We start from the raw sequence: 25,770 nt of genomic DNA, 5'->3' as shown, positions 1-25,770 counted from the left end.
CCGGAGGCAGAAGCTATACACCCATGGTCTGGGTCTCCCATAAGGAACGATGAAGAAAAGTACTCTAACTTCCTTTCTCCGAAATGTAAGAGTAGTGACATGGTTTTGAAAGTGCTATAGGGGTAGAAAAATCCCTCTCACTAAGATGCAGCATATTATGCGTCTAACATCACTGTTGAACACGGCTAGCCATCGTTTATACTACACTTACATCCATTTGTCAGTACACATTTAAACATATCTTATTTCACAACCAAGTCACATATTTTTTGGATTCAAATACCTGAGTTTGAGACGTTTTGATTTTGGACTATCCGTTGATGGTTCGTCAGACGACTCGGTGATGGAAAGCTGTGAAGAGAGGGCGACATTAACTACAATTTAAACAAAGCAATTCCATACACTCACCGTATATTTATATATATATATATATATATATATATATACACACACATATATAAACATACATACACATATACAGTGTAAACATGCCTAGACTTAACACCAAGAGAATACAGACTACAAGGACATTTACAGCTGATGCAATGAATTGTACAAGACTATCTCCATCCAGACATCCGCCGTACATGTAATGAGTGGGCTCAGGAGCTCAGTGGGTATCTGATTGCGGCTGTTAATCACTAAATGTAGTTTGTCAATCTTTGAATCAGGAATGCAGTTTGAAGAGCGCAGTTTATAAATTTCTTATATGCTTAATAAAAAGGAAAAAAAACAAAAAAAAAACAAAACATAAAAAGTCAAAGCACTCATGGCAAAAATACATCACTGCATATGAGTGTCTGGTAGCCCTGTAAAGATGCTAAGAATGTAATGAGCATGGCAACTACATCACAGCTTGAAACTTGTTTTTGCTATGTAAGCTGAGGACAGCATGCTGTAAGGCTATGTGCCCAGGAGCTTGCACCTGCAGATATATCCGCAGTTATGTCCACAGGTTTCCCGCAGCTGATCCCGGAACCCGCAGCTATTTTTAGCTGCGGGATTCCAGCGGAATAGCTGCGGTAAACATGTGGACATAACTGCGGATTACCTGCGGAAGTCCCGGTCTCTATCTCCATAGTGGAGCGCCGGGATTTCCACAGGTAAATCCGCAGGAATAATTGACATGCAGTTATGTGCGGCTGCGGGACATCCACAGCATATTCCGCAGCAACACATACCGCAGCATGGACACAGACACTCCCAATGTACCATAGGATAACATGGGGAATGTCTGTACTTGCTAAAACCTGCGGATTTATCTGGAAAATCCAGATAAATCCATAGGTTTTCCGGGGCAAAATCCGCAGGAGCAAGCTCAGGTGGGCACATAGCCTTAGAGTATAAAAAAAAAAAAAAAAAAAAAGCAAATATGCTTCTCTTATCAGTGTGTATGCTATTATTTACATAAACTATAGAGTTTACAACCCAGTGATGTATCAGAACTGCTGCAGCCAGTAATTGTGTAATACACCATTGGATTCAGTCTCCTTGCCTACATCATGCTGCTGTCAGATGAGGTAGCAAAGAACGGAATTTTGTTTACTTACCGTAAATTCCTTTTCTTCTAGCTCTAATTGGGAGACCCAGACAATTGGGTGTATAGGCTATGCCTCCGGAGGCAGCACAAAGTATTACACTCAAAAGTGTTAAGCCCCTCCCCTTCTGCCTATACACCCCCCGTGCTCCCACGGGCTCCTCAGTTTTGGTGCAAAAGCAAGAAGGAGGAAATATAATTACAAACTGGTTTAAAGTAACTTCAATCCGAAGGAACATCGGAGAACTGAAACCATTCAACATGAACAACATGTGTACACAAAAAAACAGGGGCGGGTGCTGGGTCTCCCAATTAGAGCTAGAAGAAAAGGAATTTACAGTAAGTAAACAAAATTCCGTTCTTCTTTTTCGCTCTATTGGGAGACCCAGACAATTGGGACGTCCAAAAGCAGTCCCTGGGTGGGTAAAATAATACCTCGTAAGAGAGCCGTAAAACGGCCCTTTCCTACAGGTGGGCAACCGCCGCCTGAAGGACTCGTCTACCTAGGCTGGCATCCGCCGCAGCATAGGTATGCACCTGATAGTGTTTCGTGAAAGTGTGCAGGCTCGACCAGGTAGCCGCCTGACACACCTGCTGAGCCGTAGCCTGGTGCCTCAAAGCCCAGGACGCGCCCACGGCTCTGGTAGAATGGGCCTTCAGCCCTGAGGGAACCGGAGGCCCAGCCGAACGGTAAGCTTCGATAATTGGCTCTTTGATCCACCGAGCCAGGGTTGATTTGGAAGCCTGTGACCCTTTACGCTGGCCAGCGACAAGGACAAAGAGTGCATCCGAGCGGCGCAGGGGCGCCGTACGAGAAATGTAGAATCTGAGTGCTCTCACCAGATCTAACAAGTGCAAATCCTTTTCACATTGGTGAACTGGATGAGGATAAAAAGAAGGTAAGGAGATATCCTGATTGAGATGAAAGGGGGATACAACCTTAGGGAGAAATTCCGGAACCGGACGTAGAACTACCTTGTCCTGGTGAAACACCAGAAAAGGAGCTTTGCATGACAACGCTGCTAGCTCAGACACTCTCCGAAGAGAGGTGACTGCTACTAGGAAGACCACCTTCTGCGAAAGGCGTGAGAGAGAGATATCTCTCATTGGCTCGAATGGTGGTTTCTGAAGAACCATCAGCACCCTGTTCAGATCCCAGGGTTCTAACGGCCGCTTGTAAGGTGGAACGATGTGACAAACTCCCTGCAGGAACGTGCGTACCTGTGGAAGTCTAGCTAGGCGCTTCTGGAAAAACACCGAGAGCGCAGAAACTTGTCCCTTAAGGGAGCCAAGCGACAAACCCTTTTCCAGTCCAGATTGAAGGAAGGACAGAAAAGTAGGTAATGCAAATGGCCAGGGAGAAAAACCCTGAGCAGAGCACCATGACAGAAAAATTTTTCCACGTCCTGTGATAGATCTTGGCGGACGTTGGTTTCCTAGCCTGTCTCATAGTGGCAATGACATCCTGAGATAATCCTGAAGACGCTAGGATCCAGGACTCAATGGCCACGCAGTCAGGTTGAGGGCCGCAGAATTCAGATGGAAAAACGGCCCTTGAGACAGCAAGTCTGTTCGGTCTGGTAGTGCCCACGGTTGGCCGACCGTGAGATGCCACAGATCCGGGTACCACGACCTCCTCGGCCAGTCTGGAGCGACGAGGATGGCGCGGCGGCAGTCGGCCCTGATCTTGCGTAACACTCTGGGCAACAGTGCCAGCGGAGGAAACACACACGGGAGCTGAAACTGCGACCAAACCTGAACTAAGGCGTCTGCCGCCAGAGCTCTGGGGTCTTGAGACCGTGCCATGAACATTGGTACCTTGTTGTTGTGCCGGGACGCCATGAGGTCGACGTCCGGCACCCCCCAGCGGCAACAGATCTCCTGAAACACGTCCGGGTGAAGGGACCATTCCCCTGCGTCCATGCCCTGGCGACTGAGATAATCTGCTTCCCAGTTTTCCACGCCTGGGATGTGAACTGCGGATATGGTGGAGGACGTGGCTTCCACCCACATCAAAATCCGCCGGACTTCCTGGAAGGCTTGTCGACTGCGTGTGCCGCCTTGGTGGTTGATGTATGCCACCGCTGTGGAATTGTCCGACTGAATTCGGATCTGCTTGCCTGCCAGCCACTGCTGGAACGCTTTCAGGGCAAGATACACTGCCCGAATTTCCAGAACATTGATCTGAAGCGAGGACTCTTGCCGGGTCCACGTACCCCGAGTCCTGTGTGGAGAAAAAACCGCTCCCCATCCTGACAGACTCGCGTCTGTCGTGACTACTTCCCAGGATGGGGGAAGGAAGGATTTCCCCTTCGATAATGAAGTGGGAAGAAGCCACCACCGAAGGGAGGCTTTGGTCGCCTGAGAGAGGGAGACGGTCCTGTCGAGGGACGTCGGCTTCCTGTCCCATTTGCGTAGGATGTCCCATTGAAGGGGACGCAGGTGAAACTGTGCGAAAGGGACTGCTTCCATTGCTGCCACCATCTTCCCCAAGAAGTGCATGAGGCGCCTCAAGGGGTGTGACTGGCCTTGAAGGGGAGACTGTACCCCTTTCTGTAGTGACTGCTGTTTGATCAGCGGAAGCTTCACTATCGCTGAGAGGGTATGAAACTCCATGTCAAGGTACGTCAGCGATTGGGCCGGTGTCAGATTTGACTTTGGAAAATTGATGATCCACCCGAAACTCTGGAGAGTCTCCAGGGTAACGTCGAGGCTGTGTTGGCATGCCTCTTGAGAGGGTGCCTTGACCAGCAGATCGTCCAAGTACGGGATCACAGAATGACCCTGAGAATGGAGGACCGCTACTACAGTAGCCATAACCTTGGTGAAAACCCGTGGGGCTGTTGCCAGGCCGAATGGTAGTGCCACGAACTGTAGGTGTTCGTTTTCCATGGCGAAGCGCAAGAAGCGTTGGTGCTCTGGGGCAATCGGAACGTGGAGATAAGCATCTCTGATATCGATCGATGCAAGGAAATCTCCCTGGGACATTGAGGCGATGACGGAACGGAGGGATTCCATCCGGAACCGCCTGGTCTTTACGTGTTTGTTGAGAAGTTTCAGGTCCAGGACAGGACGGAAGGACCCGTCCTTCTTTGGGACCACAAACAAGTTGGAGTAAAAACCGTGGCCCTGTTGCTGAAGAGGAACAGGGACCACCACTCCTTCAGCCTTCAGGGTGCCCAGCGCCTGCCGAAGAGCCTCGGCTCGCTCGGGAGGCGGAGAGGACCGGAAGAATCGAGTCGGGGGACGAGAGATGAACTCTATCCTGTAACCGTGAGAGAGAATGTCTCTCACCCAGCGGTCTTTTATTTGTGGCAGCCAGGTGTCGCAAAAGCGGGAGAGCCTGCCACCGACCGAGGATGCTACTAGAGGAGGTAGAAAGTCATGAGGCAGCCGCTTTGTTAGCGGTGCTCCCAATGGCCTTTTTAGGACGTGACTTAGACCGCCATGCATCAGAGTTCCTTTGTTCTTTGAGACCTTTTGGACGAGGAGAATTGGGACCTGCCCGCGCCCCGAAAGGACCGAAACCTCGACTGCCCTCTCCTCTGTTGGGAGAGGTTCTGCTTGGGCTGGGGTAAGGATGTATCCTTTCCCTTGGATTGTTTGATGATTTCATCCAGGCGCTCGCCAAAGAGCCTGTCGCCAGAAATTGGCAAACCGGTTAAACGCTTTTTTGGAAGCGGAATCTGCCTTCCACTCCCGTAGCCACAAGGCCCTGCGGACTACTACCGAATTGGCGGTCGCAACTGCCGTACGGCTCACAGAGTCCAGGACAGCATTCATAGCGTAAGACGCAATTGCCGAGGTCTGGGAGGTAATGGAAGCCACTTGTGGCGCGGCCGCTTCAATTTTCGCTTGACCTGCTGATATAGCTTGTAGCGCCCATACGGCTGCGAATGCTGGGGCAAAAGAAGCTCCGATAGCTTCATAGATGGATTTCATCCAGAGCTCCATCTGCCTGTCAGTGGCATGTTTAAGCGAGGCCCCATCTTCCACTGCAAGTATGGATCTAGCCGCCAGTCTGGAGATTGGAGGATCCACTTTGGGACATTGAATCCAACCTTTAACCACTTCCGGGGGAAAAGGATAACGTGTATCCTTAAGGCGCTTAGAGAAACGCTTATCCGGACAAGCATGGTGATTCTGGATTGCCTCTCTGAAATCAGAGTGGTCTAGAAACATACTCTGTGTACGCTTGGGGAACCTGAAGCGAAATTTCTCCTGCTGAGAATCTGCCTCCTCCGCCGGAGGGGCTGAGGGAAGAATATCCAGCAACTGATGAATGGATGCAATAAGATCATTCACTATAGCGTCCCCGTCTGGAGAATTAAGATTGAGAGCGCTCCCAGGATCAGAATCCTGATCAGCTGTCTCCGCATCATCAACCAGAGAATCCCCCCGCTGAGACCCTAAACAATATGATGTCGAGGGAATTCTAAGCGGGCCCGCTTAGACGATCTGGGGCTAGGTTCTAAGTCCGAACCCTCCGTCTGGGATGTATGAGATACCCAGTGAGGACCTTGTTGGTCCAACTGAGGGGGGTCAGGGAACAATGATTCAACAGAGTCCCTTTGCTGAGATACCGGTCTGGACTGCAAGGCTTCTAGTATCTTAGCCATAGTCTCAGTAGTTGATCCTTAAAGGTTGCAAACTCAGTCCCTGTCACCTGGACAGTGACAACAGGTGGCTCCCCCTGGGCCCCTCTTAGCAGAGGATCCGGCTGAGGAAGTGTCACAGGGGTCTTGCTGTGCGGCGCAGGCAACATAATAAGCCTGTGTTTTGGCACCCCTGCCTTTTGTGGGCGCCATGCTATAGTTTTCCCTGAGTAACACAATAGGGTATATAGCCAGAAAGAACTGTGCTCATACAGTGTAAATTATATACAGTACACAAATAATGTACCAATACAATACAGCACCATGGGGCTAGCACCACATGTGCTGCTTACCAGCCGCCTAAGCGGTTGTGAGGCCACCAGAGACCGTGTCTGGGTCTCCGATGAATATGTCCCTCTCTGCAGCGTCGGTGGAGCTGACAGGAATGGCTGCGGCGTCCTGACGAGCTGAGGAAGCTGTGGGCGTGGCCTAGAAAGAGCGCGAAACGGGCGCTCATACTGTGCACAGTGAGGGGAGTGGAGCATGTAAATCATACTCCAGCCCTCATTGCTGCTCGCTCCGTGCAGCGTCCCGCCCTTCCCCTGCCTGTCAGGGCTGAGGGCGGGAGAAAAAAAGGGAAACTAGGCCGCAATGAAGCCGGGGACTGTAGTAATAAACGCGGCCGCCGTAAAAGCGTGGTTGCGTGAAAGTCCCCGGCGAACTACAAGTCCCAGCCGCGCCGCAGTGTCCCGTGGCAACGGCGGTCAGTGCGGTAGCCCTTACATATAAACACACTCAGCGACGCTGAGTGTGTAATGGCACATATAGACCCGGTCAGCGCCGCGGTCCCCGGTGCACTAGCACACCCAGCAAAGCTGAGGTGATGCCGTGCGCGGTCCCCATAGGGATACAGAGTACCTTTAAGATGCAGGGCCATGTCCCTGAACGGTATCGGCTCCTATCCATCAGGCTCCACAGGAGTTGTGGATGAAGCCCGGTCTCAGTGCCTGGAGACCGATAAGATCCCACTTCACCCAGAGCCCTAAGGGGGATGGGGAAGGAAAACAGCATGTGGGCTCCAGCCTCCGTACCCGCAATGGATACCTCAACCTTAACAACACCGCCGACAAAAGTGGGGTGAGAAGGGAGCATGCTGGGGGCCCTATATGGGCCCACTTTTTCTTCCATCCGACCTAGTCAGCAGCTGTTGCTGACTAATCTGTGGAGCTGTGCTTGCATGTCTGCCTCCTTCGCACAAAGCAAAAAAACTGAGGAGCCCGTGGGAGCACGGGGGGTGTATAGGCAGAAGGGGAGGGGCTTAACACTTTTGAGTGTAATACTTTGTGCTGCCTCCGGAGGCATAGCCTATACACCCAATTGTCTGGGTCTCCCAATAGAGCGAAAAAGAAAACCTGCTATCATATTCCCTTTAAGGTATGAGTCATTATGAAATGTGGTAATACTAAATGAAGGGAATTTTGTTACTTACCGTAAATTCCTTTTCTTCTAGCTCCTATTGGGAGACCCAGACGATTGGGTGTATAGCTACTGCCTCCGGAGGCCACACAAAGCATTACACTAAAAAGTGTAAGGCCCCTCCCCTTCTGGCTATACACCCCCAGTGGGATCACTGGCTCACCAGTTTTAGTGCAAAAGCAAGAAGGAGGAAAGCCAATAACTGGTTTAAACAAATTCACTCCGAGTAATATCGGAGAACTGAAAAAACCGTTCAACATGAACAACATGTGTACCCGAAACAACCCAAAAATCCCGAAGGACAACAGGGCGGGTGCTGGGTCTCCCAATAGGAGCTAGAAGAAAAGGAATTTACGGTAAGTAACAAAATTCCCTTCTTCTTCGTCGCTCCATTGGGAGACCCAGACGATTGGGACGTCCAAAAGCTGTCCCTGGGTGGGTAAAGAAATACCTCATGTTAGAGCTGCGAAGACAGCCCTCCCCTACGGGGAGGCAACTGCCGCCTGCAGGACTCTTCTACCTAGGCTGGCGTCCGCCGAAGCATAGGTATGCACCTGATAATGTTTGGTGAAAGTGTGCAGACTCGACCAGGTAGCTGCCTGGCACACCTGTTGAGCCGTAGCCTGGTGTCGTAATGCCCAGGACGCACCCACGGCTCTGGTTGAATGGGCCTTCAGCCCTGATGGAACCGGAAGCCCAGCAGAACGGTAGGCTTCAAGAATTGGTTCTTTGATCCATCGAGCCAGGGCGGCCTTAGAAGCCTGCGACCCTTTGCGCTGACCAGCGACAAGGACAAAGAGTGCATCCGAACGGCGCAAGGGCGCCGTGCGGGAAATGTAGATTCTGAGTGCTCTCACCAGATCTAACAAATGTAAATCGTTCTCATACCGATGAACTGCATGAGGACAAAACGAAGGCAAGGAGATATCCTGATTAAGATGAAAAGAGGATACCACCTTCGGGAGAAACTCCTGAATGGGGCGCAGCACTACCTTGTCCTGGTGGAAGACCAGGAAGGGAGTCTTGGATGACAGCGCTGCCAGCTCAGACACTCTCCGAAGAGATGTGATCGCTACCAGAAAAGCCACTTTCTGGGATAGTCTAGAAAGTGAAACCTCCCTCAGAGGCTCGAAGGGCGGCTTCTGGAGGGCAACTAGTACCCTGTTCAGATCCCATGGATCTAACGGCCGCTTGTACGGGGGAACGATATGGCAAACCCCCTGTAGGAACGTGCGCACCTTAGGAAGGCGTGCCAAACGCCTCTGAAAAAAGACGGATAGCGCCGATACCTGAACTTTAAGGGAGCCGAGCGCCAAACCTTTTTCTAACCCAGATTGCAGGAAAGAAAGAAAGGTAGGCAATGCAAATGGCCAGGGAGACACTCCCTGAGCAGAGCACCAGGATAAGAATATCCTCCACGTTCTGTGGTTCTTAGCGGACGTGGGCTTCCTAGCCTGTCTCATGGTGGCAACGACCCCGTGGAATAATCCTGAAGACGCCAGGATTCAGGACTCAAAGGCCCACAGTCAGGTTCAGGGCCGCAGAATTCCGATGGAAAAACGGCCCTTGGGACAGTAAGTCTAGTCGGTCTGGTAGTGCCCACGGTTGGCCGACCGTGAGCTGCCACAGATCCGGATACCACGCCCTCCTCGGCCAGTCTGGGGCGACGAGTATGACGCGGCTGCAATCGGATCTGATCTTGCGTAGCACTCTGGGCAAGAGTGCCAGAGGTGGAAACACATAAGGGAGCCGGAACTGCGACCAATCTTGCACTAGGGCGTCTGCCGCCAGCGCTCTTTGATCGCGAGACCGTGCCATGAAGGTTGGGACCTTGTTGTTGTGCCGGGACGCCATTAGGTCGACGTCCGGCCTTCCCCAGCGGCGACAGCTTTCCTGAAACACGTCCGGGTGAAGGGACCATTCCCCTGCGTCCATGCCCTGGCGACTGAGGAAGTCTGCCTCCTAGTTTTCTACGCCGGGGATGTGAACTGCGGATATGGTGGAGGCCGTGGCTTCCACCCACATCAGAATCCGCCGGACTTCCTGGAAGGCTTGCCGACTGCGTGTCCCTCCTTGGTGATTGATGTATGCCACCGCTGTGGAGTTGTCCGACTGAATTCGGATCTGCTTTCTTTCCAGCCACTGCTGGAAGGCTAGTAGGGCAAGATACATTGCTCTGATTACCAGAACATTGATCTGAAGGGTGGACTCCTGCTGAGTCCACGTACCCTGAGCCCTGTGGTGGAGAAAAACCGCTCCCCACCCTGACAGACTCGCGTCTGTCGTGACCACCGCCCAAGACGGTGGTAGGAAGGATCTTCCCTGTGATAATGAGGTGGGAAGAAGCCACCATTGCAGAGAGTCCTTGCCGTCTATGAAAGGGATACTTTCCTGTTCAGGGATGTTGACTTCCCGTCCCATTGGCGGAGAATGTCCCATTGAAGTGGACGCAGATGAAACTGCGCAAACGGAACCGCCTCCATTGCCGCCACCATCTTCCCGAGGAAGTGCATGAGGCGTCTTAAGGAGTGCGACTGACCTTGAAGGAGAGTCTGCACCCCAGTCTGTAGTGACCGCTGCTTGTCCAGCGGAAGCTTCACTACCGCTGAGAGGGTATGAAACTCCATGCCAAGATACGTTAGTGATTGGGTCGTGACAGGTTTGACTTTGAGAAGTTGATGATCCACCCGAACGTCTGGAGAGTCTCCAGCGCAACATTCAGGCTGAGTTGGCATGCCTCTTGAGAGGGTGCCTTGACAAGTAGATCGTCCAAGTAAGGGATCACAGAGTGTCCCTGTGAGTGCAAGACTGCTACCACTGCCGTCATGACCTTGGCGAACACCCGTGGGGCTGTCGCCAGCCCGAATGGCAGAGCTACGAACTGAAGATGGTCGTTTCCTATCACGAAACGTAGAAAAACATTGGTGCTCTGTAGCAATCGGCACGTGGAGATAAGCATCTTTGATGTCTATTGATGCTAGGAAATTTCCTTGACATTGAGGCAATGACGGAGCGGAGGGTATCATCCGGAACCGCCTGGCCTCCACGTGCTTGTTGAGCAGTTTTAGGTCCAGAACGGAACGGAAAGAGCCCACCTTTTTTGGCACCACAACCAGATTGGAGGAAAACCGTGTCTTGTTCCTGAAGAGGAACCAGGATTACCACTCCTTCTGCCTGCAGAAGAGCATCTGCTCGGTGGGGAGGTGGGGACGTTCTGAAGAATCGAGTCGGAGAACGAGAACAGAACTCTGTCCTGTGCACGTGGGCACACTGTCCCTCACCCACCGGTCTGTGACCTGTGGCAGCTAAATGTCGCCAAAGGCGAGCGAGTCTGCCATCAACCGCGGATGCGGAGAGATGAGAGAGCTGAGAGTCATGAGGAGACCGCCTTGGTAGCGGTTCCTCCGGCTGCCTTCCTTGGGCGTGATTGAGCCCGGCCGGAAGCTGAGCCCCTCTGAGGCCTTTCAGCCCTTTTGGACGAGGACAATTGGGACCTGCCCGAGCCTGGGAAGGACCGAAACCTCGACTGTCCTTCCAGGACAGCAATAATAGGGTAAGTCGCAATGCAGACATTGCGAGGTTACGGACGCCCCTGCGGCACAGATGTACATGTGCTCAAGACCAGCTGCGCAAGAACAGCTGAAAAGCTTAGGGTGCCCATACGGCTGTGAATGCCGGAGCAACCGACACGCCGATAGCCTCATAGACAGATTTCAACCAGAGTCCATCTGTCTGTCAATGGCATCTGTAAGTGAAGTCCCATCTCCACTGCAACTATGGCTGTAGCCGCATGCCTGGAGATTGGAGAATCCACCTTTGGACCCTGGGTCCAACGCTTGACCACGTCAGGGGGAAAGTGATAACGTGTATCCTCAATACGTTTGGAGAAAACGCTTATCTGGGAAGCGTGGTGTTCCTGGACTGCTTCTCTGAAGTCAGCGTGGCCAGAACAATACTCAATATACGTTTGAGCTACTGAAATGGGACTTCTCCTGCTGTGAAGCTGACTCCTCCGCTGGGGGAGCTGAGGGAGAAAAGATCCAACATTCCATTGATGGACGCTCTAGGATCATTCCTTATGGCGTCACCATCCGGTGTAACCGGAGTGAGAGCGGTGTCAGGATCAAAGTCCTGATGAGCTACGTCTGACTCATCATACAGAGAGTCTTCCTGGGACCCCCCCCCGGAGCACCGATTTTATTCCAAATGAGGGTGGCCAGGGAGCAATGATCCAGATTGCCCATGGCCTGTCCGGACTGCAAGACTCTATCCCATTGCAACTCCGTCCCTGTCCTTGGACAGGGTTGAGAGGTGGTTCTTTTGGCCACGTCAAGTAGAGACCCCGGCTGACCAAGTGCTACAGGGGAGCATTGCACACAATGGGGTTCAGTGTCGTGGAACAGTATCACATGCAGTAAAAACAGCATGGAAAGCCTGTGTTGCTTATATGCTGCTGCCGACTTATAGAGCCAAGAATGGCGACCGTACAGTGCAATGTATATCATACAAGCATAAAGTACAAATGAACACTGCAGCACATGCAGTACAAGCAGCATAGAAAGCCTGCTTTTCTGCTGCTGTAGACTAGCCATCTAGGGGAATATAGCCCAGAATAGCGACCATACAGTGCAATGTATAGCATACAAGCATAAGAACAAATGAACACTGCAACACCTGCAATACAAGCAGCATAGAAAAAAACCTGTGCCTCAGCACCCTTGCTTTTCTGCTGCTGTAGTCTAGCCATTCTATGGCGAATATAGCCAAGACTAGCGACCGTACAGTGCAGTGTATAGCATACAAGCATAAATACACATGAACACTTCAGTACGTGCAATACCCGCAGCCTAGAAAGCCTGTGCCTTAGCACCCATGCTTTCCTGCTGCTGATGTGTCGCCATCTAAGAGGGCATATAGCCACAAATAGCGACCTATGCAGTGTAAGCACAAAATACAAATGGACAAAACTGCGGTATTTAGTTGTCAGCACTTCAGGTGCCGCTTACCGCCCGCCTATAAGCGGGTGTGTGGTCGCCCTAGTCCTGTGCCTGGTTGCCCAGAGTCCGATCTCTCAGCTCGGACTGCAGGAATGGCTGCCGGCGTCCTTCTCCAGCTCGTGTGAGTAGGGGCGGGCCGTGGGCGTGCCCCAAGTCAGAGCGGGAAACCGGCGTCCCACAGTGTCCAGTGAGAGGGCTGGAGCATGTAAATAAGGCTCCAGCCCTCGGCGCTGCTGATTGTACAGCGTCTCTCCCCTACCCTGATTGACAGGGTGGGGGCGGGAACGAAGCGGAGCTAGGCCGCAAAAGCCGGGGACTGGATTTATAAGCGCCGCCGCCGTAAAAGCGCGGTCGGCGCTAAGTCCCCGGCGCACTACAAGTCCCAGCCGCGCCGCCGCTCCCGGAGCGTCCGGCGCGGTAGTTCCCAATAAATAAAGTCACTCAGCTAGGCTGCAGTGACTGTAACCCTTTACTGTCCCCGGCGCACTAGCACACCCAGCAAGTCTGGAGTGTGCTGTGCCTGTGTGTACGGGGACACAGAGTACCTGAATGGTGCAGGGCCATGTCCCTGAACGGCACTCCCGCTCCACATCCAGCAGGTTCAATGGGTCTGTGGATGGAGCCCGGCCTCAGGGCTTTGGGGCCGGTAAGATCCCACTTCCTCAGAGCCCCTCAGGGGGATGGGGAAGGAAAACAGCATGTGGGCTCCAGCCGCCGTACCAGCAATAGGTACCTCAACCTTACAAACCACCAGTGGGGTGAGAAGGGAGCATGCTGGGGGCCCCATATGGGCCCTCTTTTCTTCCATCCGATATAGCCAGCAGCTACTGCTGACTAAACAGTGGAGCTATGCGTGGATGTCTGACCTCCTTCGCACAAAGCCGAAAACTGGTGAGCCAGTGATCCCACTGGGGGTGTATAGCCAGAAGGGGAGGGGCCTTACACTTTTTAGTGTAATGCTTTGTGTGGCCTCCGGAGGCAGTAGCTATACACCCAATCGTCTGGGTCTCCCAATGGAGCGACGAAGAAAAGGGACTTTAAGGTATGCTTACTTTTTTCCAGTTTAAGCATTTTTTTTTTTATTAAGAAAATGTGATTGTCGGTAAAGGTGTACTATTTGTCAATTTTTGTTTTTTTTTTAACAATATGCATTCATTTACTGAGGGGATTTGAACAAATGATACACTACACTGAGCGCTAAAAAGCTTAAAGTTGGTCCAAATTTCAGTGGGTTTAAGCGGACAACTATTTTGAAAGGGTTGTCCACTACTAGGACAACCCCTTATGATTCCACATTTCCCCCCAGATAAAATAATAAAGCCTATACTCATCTGCCGTACCAACGCCGTTTCAGCGGTGCTGCAGCTCGAGGACCCGGGGCTCTAGTGGGGGGGTTGTGATGTCACGGGAGCCCAGAGTCCAATCAGTGCTGGCTTCTGCCTCTCCGCCTTTGGACCAATCGAGTACTCAATAGGAAAGGAGCGTGAACCATTTCACCACACTAATGGTGCCAGTACGGGAAGAGATTATAGGCTTTATTATTTTACTTGGGGGAAACGTGGAATAAGAAGGGGTTGTCCTAGTAGTGGACAATCCCTTTAAGTGTATGGTCACCTTCACAATTATAGTCAGAAAATGCACTGTGGAGTACTGTGCAAAATTACAAATAAGTTAATTCTACATGATAGTGGACGGATAAGTTGTAAAGCAGAAGGCACATAGTGATGTATATTAAATTCTACAATGAATTCAGTGATTGATCACTGACGTACAGCAGATTAACAAGAGGCAGCACTTTATACACACACACACACACACACACACACACACACACACACACACACACACACACACACTATGTTCATGTACTGAGTAACAAGAGGCAGCACTTTTCACACACTATGTTCATGTACTGAGTAACAAGAGGCAGCACTTTTCACACACTATGTTCATGTACTGAGTAACAAGAGGCAGCACTTTTCACACACTATGTTCTTGTACTGAGTAACAAGAGGCAGCACTTTTCACACACTATGTTCATGTACTGAGTAACAAGAGGCAGCACTTTTCACACACTATGTTCGTGTACTGAATAACAAGAGGCAGCACTTCTCACACACTATGTTCATGTACTGTTCTTTCAGTTTGTGAAGTGTTCATGTGCCAATAAAACAAATTAACTTACTATTCCTGTTGCTTCGTCATCTCCGCTGAGGGTTACAGCAGAGCTCATTGGTTTCACTTCAGCAACAATAGCTCTTTCTTGTGCTTTCTGCTTTGCGGCACCTTTCACAGGTAAGGTTTTTTTCACCACACAAGGCTCGACATTCAATTTTGGTTTCTCTGTAAGCAGGAACACATTTTTTAACACTCTTATAGGTCGCCAATAATCAATCTAAAAACATGACTGGCTTACGGTTACAAGAAGAAGGGAATTTTGTTTACTTACCGTAAATTCCTTTTCTTCTAGCTCCAATTGGGAGACCCAGACAATTGGGTGTATAGGCTATGCCTCCGGAGGCCGCACAAAGTATTACACTAAAAGTGTAAAGCCCCTCCCCTTCTGCCTATACACCCCCCGTGCTCCCATGGGCTGCTCAGTTTTGGTGCAAAAGCAAGAAGGAGGAAAAAGAATTATAAACTGGTTTAAAGTAACTTCAATCCGAAGGAATATCGGAGAACTGAAACCATTCAACATGAACAACATGTGTACACAAAAAAACAGGGGCGGGTGCTGGGTCTCCCAATTGGAGCTAGAAGAAAAGGAATTTACGGTAAGTAAACAAAATTCCCTTCTTCTTTGTCGCTCCATTGGGAGACCCAGACAATTGGGACGTCCAAAAGCAGTCCCTGGGTGGGTAAAAGAATACCTCGTAAGAGAGCCGTAAAAACGGCCTCTTCCTACAGGTGGGCAACCGCCGCCTGAAGGACTCGTCTACCTAGGCTGGCATCCGCCGAAGCATAGGTATGCACCTGATAGTGTTTCGTGAAAGTGTGCAGGCTCGACCAGGTAGCCGCCTGACACACCTGCTGAGCCGTAGCCTGGTGCCTCAAAGCCCAGGACGCGCCCACGGCTCTGGTAGAATGGGCCTTCAGCCCTGAGGGAACCGGAAGCCCAGCCGAACGGTAAGCTTCGAGAATTGGCTCCTTGATCCACCGAGCCAGGGTTGATTTGGAAGCCTGTGACCCTTTACGCTGGCCAGCGACAAGGACAAAGAGTGCATCCGAGCGGCGCAGGGGCGCCGTACGAGAAATGTAGAGTCTGAGTGCTCTCACCAGATCTAACAAGTGCAAATCCTTTTGACATTGGTGAACTGGATGAGGACAAAAAGAAGGTAAGGAGATATCCTGATTGAGATGAAAGGGGGATACCACCTTAGGGAGAAATTCCGGAACCGGACGCAGAACCACCTTGTCCTGGTGAAACACCAGGAAAGGGGCTTTGCACGACAACGCTGCTAGCTCAGACACTCTCCGAAGAGAGGTGACTGCTACTAGGAAAACCACTTTCTGCGAAAGGCGTGAGAGAGAAATATCCCTCATTGGCTCGAATGGTGGTTTCTGAAGAACCCTCAGCACCTTGTTCAGATCCCAGGGTTCTAACGGCCGCTTGTAAGGAGGAACTGTGTGACAAACCCCCTGCAGGAACGTGCGTACCTGTGGAAGTCTAGCTAGGCGCTTCTGGAAAAACACAGAGAGCGCTGAGACTTGTCCCTTAAGGGAGCCGAGCGACAAACCCTTTTCCAGTCCAGATTGAAGGAAGGACAGAAAAGTGGGCAAGGCAAAAGGCCAGGGAGAAAAACCCTGAGCAGAGCACCACGACAGGAACATTTTCCACGTCCTGTGGTAGATCTTCGCGGACGTTGGTTTCCTAGCCTGTCTCATAGTGGCAATGACCTCTTGAGATAATCCTGAAGACGCTAGGATCCAGGACTTAATGGCCACACAGTCAGGTTGAGGGCCGCAGAATTCAGATGGAAAAACGGCCCTTGAGACAGCAAGTCTGGTCGGTCTGGTAGTGCCCACGGTTGGCCGACCGTGAGATGCCACAGATCCGGGTACCACGACCTCCTCGGCCAGTCTGGAGCGACGAGGATGACGCGGCGGCAGTCGGCCCTGATCTTGCGTAACACCCTGGGCAACAGTGCCAGCGGAGGAAACACATAAGGGAGCTGAAACTGCGACCAATCCTGAACTAAGGCGTCTGCCGCCAGAGCTCTGGGATCTTGAGACCGTGCCATGAACGTCGGTACCTTGTTGTGTCGGGACGCCATGAGGTCGACGTCCGGCACCCCCCAACGGCAACAGATCTCCTGAAACACGTCCGGGTGAAGGGACCATTCCCCTGCGTCCATGCCCTGGCGACTGAGAAAGTCTGCTTCCCAGTTTTCCACGCCCGGGATGTGAACTGCAGAGATGGTGGAGGCCGTGGCTTCCACCCACATCAAGATCCGCCGGACTTCCTGGAAGGCTTGCCGACTGCGCGTGCCGCCTTGGTGGTTGATGTATGCCACCGCTGTGGAATTGTCCGACTGAATTCGGATCTGCTTGCCTTCCAGCCACTGCTGGAACGCTTTCAGGGCAAGGTACACTGCCCGTATTTCCAGAACATTGATCTGAAGTGAAGACTCTTGCCGGGTCCACGTACCCTGAGCCCTGTGGTGGAGAAAAACCGCTCCCCACCCTGACAGACTCGCGTCCGTCGTGACCACCTGCCAGGATGGGGGTAGGAAGGATTTCCCCTTCGATAATGAAGTGGGAAGAAGCCACCACCGAAGTGAAGCTTTGGTCGCCTGTGAGAGAGAGACGTTCCTGTCGAGGGACGTCGGCTTCCTGTCCCATTTGCGAAGGATGTCCCATTGAAGAGGACGCAGGTGAAACTGCGCGAAAGGGACTGCCTCCATTGCTGCCACCATCTTCCCCAGGAAGTGCATGAGGCGCCTCAAGGGGTGTGCCTGACCTTGCAGGAGAGATTGTACCCCCTTCTGTAGCGACCGCTGCTTGATGAGCGGAAGCTTCACTATCGCTGAGAGGGTATGAAACTCCATGCCAAGATATGTCAGCGATTGTGCCGGTGTCAGACTTGACTTTGGAAAATTGATGATCCACCCGAAACTCTGGAGAGTCTCCAGAGTAGCGTCGAGGCTGTGTTGGCATGCCTCCTGAGAGGGTGCCTTGATCAGGAGATCGTCCAAGTAAGGGATCACCGAGTGACCCTGAGAGTGGAGGACCGCTACTACAGTAGCCATAACCTTGGTGAAAACCCGTGGGGCTGTTGCCAGGCCGAACGGCAGTGCCACGAACTGCAGGTGTTCGTCTCTTATGGCGAAGCGCAAGAAGCGCTGGTGCTCTGGAGCAATCGGAACGTGGAGATAAGCATCTTTGATATCGATCGATGCAAGGAAATCTCCTTGGGACATTGAGGCGATGACGGAGCGGAGGGATTCCATCCGGAATCGCCTGGTCCTTACGTGTTTGTTGAGCAGTTTCAGGTCCAGGACAGGACGGAAAGACCCGTCCTTCTTTGGGACCACAAACAGGTTGGAGTAAAAACCGTGGCCCTGTTGCTGAAGAGGAACAGGGACCACCACTCCCTCTGCCTTCAGAGTGCCCAGCGCCTGCAGAAGAGCCTCGGCTCGCTCGGGAGGCGGGGATGACCTGAAGAATCGAGTCGGGGGACGAGAGGTGAACTCTATCTTGTAACCGTGAGACAGAATGTCTCTCACCCAGCGGTCTTTTACCCGTGGCAGCCAGGTGTCGCAAAAGCGGGAGAGCCTGCCACCGACCGAGGATGCGGATTGAGGAGGCCGAAAGTCATGAGGAAGCCGCTTTGTTAGCGGCACCTCCGGTGGTCTTTTTAGGACGTGACTTAGACCGCCATGAATCAGAGTTCCTTTGACCTTTCTGAGACCTTTTGGACGAGGAGAATTGGGACCTGCCCGCGCCCCGAAAGGACCGAAACCTCGACTGCCCCCTCCTCTGTTGGGGTATGTTCTGTTTGGGCTGGGGTAAGGATGTATCCTTTCCCTTGGATTGTTTGATGATTTCATCCAAACGCTCGCCAAACAACCGGTCGCCAGAAATTGGCAAACTAGTTAAGCGCTTTTTGGAAGCCGAATCTGCCTTCCATTCCCGTAGCCACAAGGCCCTGCGGAGTACCACCGAATTGGCGGATGCAACCGCCGTACGGCTCGCAGAGTCCAGGACAGCATTAATAGCGTAAGACGCCATTGCCGACGTCTGAGCGGTTATGGACGCCACCTGCGGCGCGGAAGTGCGTGTGGCTGCGTCAATTTGCGCTTGACCTGCTGATATAGCCTGTAGCGCCCATACGGCTGCGAATGCTGGGGCAAAAGAAGCGCCGATAGCTTCATAGATGGATTTCAACCAGAGCTCCATCTGCCTGTCAGTGGCATCTTTGAGTGAAGCCCCATCTTCCACTGCAAGAATGGATCTAGCCGCCAGTCTGGAGATTGGAGGATCCACCTTGGGACACTGAGTCCAACCTTTGACCACGTCAGGGGGAAAGGGATAACGTGTATCCTTAAGGCGCTTAGAAAAACGCTTATCTGGACAATCATGGTGATTCTGGACTGCCTCTCTGAAATCAGAGTGGTCCAGAAACATACTCTGTGTACGCTTGGGAAACCTGAAACGGAATTTCTCCTGCTGAGAAGCTGACTCCTCCACCGGAGGAGCTGAGGGAGAAATATCCAACATACGATTGATGGACGCAATAAGGTCGTTCACTATGGCGTCCCCGTCCGGAGTATCAAGATTGAGAGCGGCCTCAGGATCAGAATCCTGATCAGCTGTCTCCGCATCATCAACCAGAGATTCCCCCCGCTGAGACCCTGAACAATATGATGATGTCGAGGGAATTGCCAAGCGAGCTCGCTTAGTCGGTCTGGGACTGGGGTCTGTGTCAGAGCCCTCAGCCAGGTTTCTATGAGAATCCCCGGGGGGACATTGTTGGTCCAACTGAGGGGGGCCAGGGAACAATGAATCAACAGAGTCCCTGTGCTGAGATACCGGTCTGGACTGCAAGGCTTCTAGTATCTTAGCCATAGTCTCAGAGAGTTTATCCTTAAAGACTGCAAACTCCGTCCCTGTCACCTGGACAGTGTCAGCAGGTGGAGCCCCCTGGGCCCCCCCTAGCAGAGGCTCCGGCTGAGTAAGTGCAGCAGGGGCCGAGCAGTGCACACAGTGAGGGTCAGTGGAACCTGCCGGTAGCGGCGTCGTACATGCGGCGCAGGCAGCATAGTAAGCCTGTGTTTTGGCACCCCTGCCTTTTGTGGGCGCCATGCTATTGTCTTCCCTGAGTAACACAATAGGGAATATAGCCAGAAATCAACTGTGCACTATACAGTGTAAAATATATACCATAAACATATAATTACACTTCTGCACACTGGGGCTAGCACCACAGGTGCTGCTTACCACCCGCTTAAAGCGGTTGTGAGGCCACCAGAATCCCTGCCTGGGTCTCACAGAATTTGTCCCCCTCTGCAGCGTCCGAGGAGCTGACAGGAATGGCTGCCGGCGTCCTGAGGAGAGGAGGGAGCCGTGGGCGTGACCCAGAAAGTGCGGGAATTGGTGCCTCACAGTGCACAGTGAGGGGGGTGGAGTATGCAAAGCATGCTCCAGCCCTCACTGCTGCTCGTCTTTACAGCGTCCCGCCCTTCCCCTGCCTGTCGGGGCTGTGGGCGGGAGGAGGAAACACTAGGCCGTACAAGCCGGGGACTCAAGTAATAAGCGCGGCTGCCATAAAAGCGCGGCTGCGCGGAAGTCCCCGGCGCACTACAAGTCCCAGCCGCGCCTCAGTGTTAAAACATGGCGGCGGCGGTAGTGCGGTAGTCCCCCTACATAAACACACTCAGCGACGCTGAGTGTGTAATGGCACATTAACCCGGTCAGCGCCGCGGTCCCCGGTGCACTAGCACACCCAGCAATGCTGGAGTGTTGCTGTGCGCGGTCCCCACAGGGACACAGAGTACCTCCAAGTAGCAGGGCCATGTCCCTGAACGATACCCAGCTCCTATCCAGCAGGCTCCCAGGAGTTGTGGATGAAGCACGGTCTCAGTGCCTGGAGACCGATAGGATCCCACTTCACCCAGAGCCCTAAGGGGGATGGGGAAGGAAAACAGCATGTGGGCTCCAGCCTCCGTACCCGCAATGGATACCTCAACCTTAACAACACCGCCGACAAGAGTGGGGTGAGAAGGGAGCATGCTGGGGGCCCTATATGGGCCCACTTTTCTTCCATCCGACATAGTCAGCAGCTGCTGCTGACCCATCTATGGAGCTGTGCGCATGTCTGCCTCCTTCGCACAAAGCATAAAAACTGAGGAGCCCGTGGGAGCACGGGGGGTGTATAGGCAGAAGGGGAGGGGCTTTACACTTTTAGTGTAATACTTTGTGCGGCCTCCGGAGGCATAGCCTATACACCCAATTGTCTGGGTCTCCCAATGGAGCGACAAAGAAAAGACTTGTAGCAGAATGAGAAAATATATAGAACGGATGCGCATTGTACTCTGACTTGCAGATCATTAATGGGATCAATGGTGTTCCCAACCCAATAGTTGGACACACAAAATTTACATTTAAAGCATAGCCACAATTTCCTCAGAACAACCATGAAAGGTAGCATGGTTGTTTGCTAAAGCGTTATACCATCAGGATCTGCAAGTTACACTTGTGGTAGAAATGATGTTGTTAAAAATATATAGTACTTATTAACCCCTTCACCCGGGCGATTTTTTATTTTTCCTCCCCTTCTTCCAAGAGCCATAACTTTTATTTTTCCATCAATCTTGCCATGAGGGCTTATTTGTTTCGGGACAGGTTGTACTTTTGAATGAAACCATTAGTTTTACCATATAGTGTACAGGAAAACAAGAAAAAAAATTCCAAGTGCAGTGAAATTGCAAAAAAAGTTAAATTGCATGATTGTTTTTGGGATATTTTATTCAATGTTGACTATATGGTAAAACTATGGTGTCATTATGATGCCTCACATCGATACGAGTTTGTACATAAACATGTATACTTTTACTTTTATCTAAAGGTGTTAAAAAAACCCCAGCTCTGATATGCAGAAATGTAGCCTTCCTGTGAGAGCCAGTGCTCTGTCAGCTCGTACAAGAAACACGTCAGAGGTCATCACATGACCCCCAGCTACCATGACAACCATCGGCTCCCTGTGATCATATCATAGGGCCGCCAGGAACGGTGTGATCCCCCGCCACGGCCATTTAAATTGCACTGTCAATATTTGATAGCGTGATTTAAGTGGCAAGCAGGCGTGGGTGGATCGTGGACACAGCCGCACCTGTTAGCCCCACATGTCTGCTGTTCAAAACAGCAGACCTGTGCAGAGATCAACGCCACCTCACCGCAGCAGCCGGTTGTGACTACTGCTACATGACCAGTGATGTAGTGGTACCTTATTGGTCAAGAAGGGGTTAAAGGGTATATATATTTGTTTTATTTTACAATGTGTCTAAGAACTAACCGGTGCTTGACAGCAATCTCTGTCGGCATAGAGAAGATATACACGGCACTTCTGCTCCTGCCTGCGATTAACTGGCTTCCGCTGACGTCACATCAACAGCCTAACTGTGGGAAGTCAGCTGTCAAACAGCATGACAGCGACAGTCACACCTTGTTGACAGCAGCCTGTAAGAAGAGCTGCTCTGTTGACTTAGAGCAGCTGAATTTCCAGCAGGAGCAGCCATTGACTGCTCTGTACTGCCAGCCAAGTACAACAAGCAGGTGGTTGCCTTTGTTACCATCATCCTGTTTTTGTTCGTTTTTTCACGAACCTAAAAATTGAATCCCGTACAACCCCTGCACTGTGAGGCATATACAAACTGAATACTCAAACAAATTCCACTATCAAACAAACTATCCCTTAGGCTAGTTTCACACATCCGGCTTTTCGCCGGTTTGCCAGATTTGGCTAATGCCAGTACAGTGTAAACAGTACAGTGGCAGAACTGTAACTTCTGGGTCACATCCTCCGGTCACATGACAGCATGTGACCGGAGCTTGTTGAGCTGCCATTGTACTGTATACACTGTACTGGTGTGCGCCGAATCCAGCAAACCGGCGAAAAGCCGGATGTGTGAAACTATCCCTTATACAAGTACTGCTGTTCATTAAACATTCTCAGAATTTACTACACATACCTCTTTTGTCAGCTGTTAGCTGCGCTGGCTTAAACACTTCTGTATCTCTTCCACGTTTCAGTGGTGACACATGAGAGTCTGCAGACAATACGCTGCTCTCCATTTTGGCGGCGATATTTTTTTTTAATTCTTCTTTTGGACTGGACATTTTCACAGAAGATCTGATCGCCACTAATGACTGTATGGAGAAAATGTGGTCAACACACGCAAAATGTGTCTTATTGTCATTCTCTATAAGAATGTGATTAGAAGCATCAGGCTTTCCAACAAAATACCTTACCTCTTCGGCATGGGTTGGCTTGTCAGTCGATTGGTCCAGTTTTGCATCTGTCCTTCCTGTTAAAGAACACACACAATTTATGCAGTCATCGGATAGATACATAGTATAAAAAGCTGAAAGCACACACATGCAATTCAGATGAGGTTTCATTGATACATTAGTGAAAATTCCCAGACACAGGTGATAGTCGTGGTAAGTAGAGCAGATATCGTCCGGGAGTCTGGTATGCCGTTATTTATTATATGGGGAAGCACTGAACACAGAATGTAACCACAAACATCACTTCCTGACCCAAAAAAGACTAATGTCCCTTCCTCATACCCACCCATACACACTATTACCACTTTCATAAAGCATGTTTCTGAAGACTAAAAAAGAAACAAAACCACAGTGCCCAGACGTACCCACACAAACCGACAGACAACATACAATTTCCTACAGGTCTGTGGCAAGGATCGTAGCCCAGGAGCCATAGTGGCACAAGGTAACAATGTGCTACAGCTGTGTACAGGGGTGCCAAAGTTAGATAAGCACCCATAGTTTCTAAACACACTGCACTGAACCATTTTTGGACACTTCAGTATTTTTCCTCCTTTCCCGACTCTCGTCTTAAGTGGTCCATAGACCTAAAATAAGGATCAGCCACAGTGGGGCCAATCAATCGTATTTGGATTGGATCAGAACATTAAAAGGAATCTGTCATCAGGTTTTTGCCCCCTAATCTGAGTGCAGCATAATGTAGGGGCAGAGATCCTGATTCCAGCGATGTGTCACTTATTAGGTTGCTTAGTGTAGTTTTAATAAAACGGTTTAATCAGCAGTAGATTAACATTAGAGGACTACTTGGTGTGCTGCAGGTAGTCCAGCATATTCATGAGCTCTGTATAACTGCTAGATCTGCAGCAGACAAAGAAGGGAATTTTGTTTGCTTACCGTAAATTCCTTTTCTTCTAGCTCCTATTGGGAGACCCAGACAATTGGGTGTATAGCTTCTGCCTCCGGAGGCCACACAAAGTATTACACTTTAAAAAGTGTAACCCCTCCCCTCTGCCTATACACCCTCCCGTGGACCACGGGCTCCTCAGTTTTGGTGCAAAAGCAGGAAGGAGAAAACTTATAAATTGGTCTAGGGTAAATTCAATCCGAAGGATGTTCGGAGAACTGAAGACCATGAACCAAAAGAACAATTCAACATGACCAACATGTGTACACAAAAGAACAACTAGCCCGAAGGGCACAGGGGCGGGTGCTGGGTCTCCCAAAAGGAGCTAGAAGAAAAGGAATTTACGGTAAACAAAATTCCCTTTTTCTTTGTCGCTCCATTGGGAGACCCAGACAATTGGGACGTCCAAGAGCAGTCCCTGGGTGGGTAAAAGAATACCTCGATAAAAAGAGCCGAAAACGGCCCCCTCTTACAGGTGGGCAACCGCCGCCTGAAGGACTCGCCTACCTAGACTGGCGTCTGCCGAAGCATAGGTATGCACTTGATAGTGTTTCGTGAAAGTGTGCAGACTAGACCACGTAGCTGCCTGACACACCTGCTGAGCCGTAGCCCGATGCCGCAATGCCCAGGACGCACCCACGGCTCTGGTAGAATGGGCTTTCAGCCCTGAAGGGAGCGGAAGCCCGGAAGAACGGTAGGCCTCGAGAATCGATTCCTTGATCCACCGGGCCAAGGTTGACTTGGAAGCCTGCGAACCCTTACGCTGGCCAGCGACAAGGACAAAGAGCGCATCTGAACGACGCAGGGGCGCCGTGCGAGACACGTAGAGCCGGATTGCTCTCACCAGATCCAACGAGTGCAAATCCTTTTCACATTGGTGAATTGGATTAGGGCAAAATGAAGGTAAGGAGATATCCTGATTGAGATGAAAAGGAGATACCACCTTAGGGAGAAATTCCGGGACCGGACGCAGCACCACCTTATCCTGGTGCACCAGGATAAGAAGATTTGCCAAGACCTGTATTAGATCTTGGCGGCAATGACATCCTGAGATAACCCTGAAGACGCTAGGAGCCAGGACTCAATGGCCACACAGTCAGGTTGAGGGCCACAGAATTCAGATGGAAAAATGGGCCTTGTGACAGCAAGTCTGGGCAGTCTGGAAGCGCCCACGGCTGACCCACCGTGAGATGCCACAGATCCGGGTACCACGACCGCCTCGGCCAGTCTGGAGCGACGAGAATGGCGCGACGGCAGTCGGACCTGATCTTGCGTAACACTCTGGGCAGCATCGCCAGAGGAGGAAACACATAAGGCAGTCGAAACTGCGACCAATCCTGAACTAACGCGTCCGCCGCCAGAGCTCTGTGATACTGAGACCGTGCCATGAATGCCGGGACTTTGTTGTTGTGCCGTGACGCCATGAGATCGACGTCCGGCGTTCCCCAGCGGCGACAGATCCCTCGAAACACTTCTGGGTGCAGAGACCATTCCCCCGCATCCATGCCCTGACGACTGAGAAAATCTGCTTCCCAGTTTTCTACGCCCGGGATGTGAACTGCGGAGATGGAGGAAGCTCTGGCTTCCACCCACTGCAGAATCCGCCGGACTTCCTGGAAGGCTTGACGACTGCGAGTGCCGCCTTGGTGGTTGATGTATGCGACGGCAGTGGCGTTGTCCGACTGGATACGGATCTGCCTGCCCTCCAGCCACCGCTGAAAAGCCAATAGGGCTAGATACACTGCCCTTATC

The 25,770-nt window shown here is 51.4% G+C and overlaps 1 protein-coding gene across 1 annotated transcript in view; it reads right to left on the bottom strand.

Annotated features, from left to right (window-relative positions):
• Nucleotides 1–258: 258 nt before the first annotated feature.
• The window catches only part of LOC142289656 (zinc finger CCCH domain-containing protein 11A-like), a 182,035-nt gene continuing 156,523 nt past the window's right edge, over nt 259–25,770 (bottom strand). Inside the window, exons 15-18 of the mRNA XM_075333608.1 lie at nt 23,076–23,131; nt 22,796–22,973; nt 14,791–14,948; nt 259–351 (exon numbers count right to left, since the gene is read on the bottom strand). Of these exons, the coding sequence (XP_075189723.1) occupies nt 259–351; nt 14,791–14,948; nt 22,796–22,973; nt 23,076–23,131 (485 nt within the window). The remainder of the gene's footprint in view (nt 352–14,790; nt 14,949–22,795; nt 22,974–23,075; nt 23,132–25,770) is intronic.

Source organism: Anomaloglossus baeobatrachus, chromosome 2 (genome assembly GCF_048569485.1).
Source record: "Anomaloglossus baeobatrachus isolate aAnoBae1 chromosome 2, aAnoBae1.hap1, whole genome shotgun sequence".
Classification (NCBI taxonomy): domain Eukaryota; kingdom Metazoa; phylum Chordata; class Amphibia; order Anura; family Aromobatidae; genus Anomaloglossus; species Anomaloglossus baeobatrachus.
This window is presented reverse-complemented; position numbering and strand designations above follow the sequence as displayed.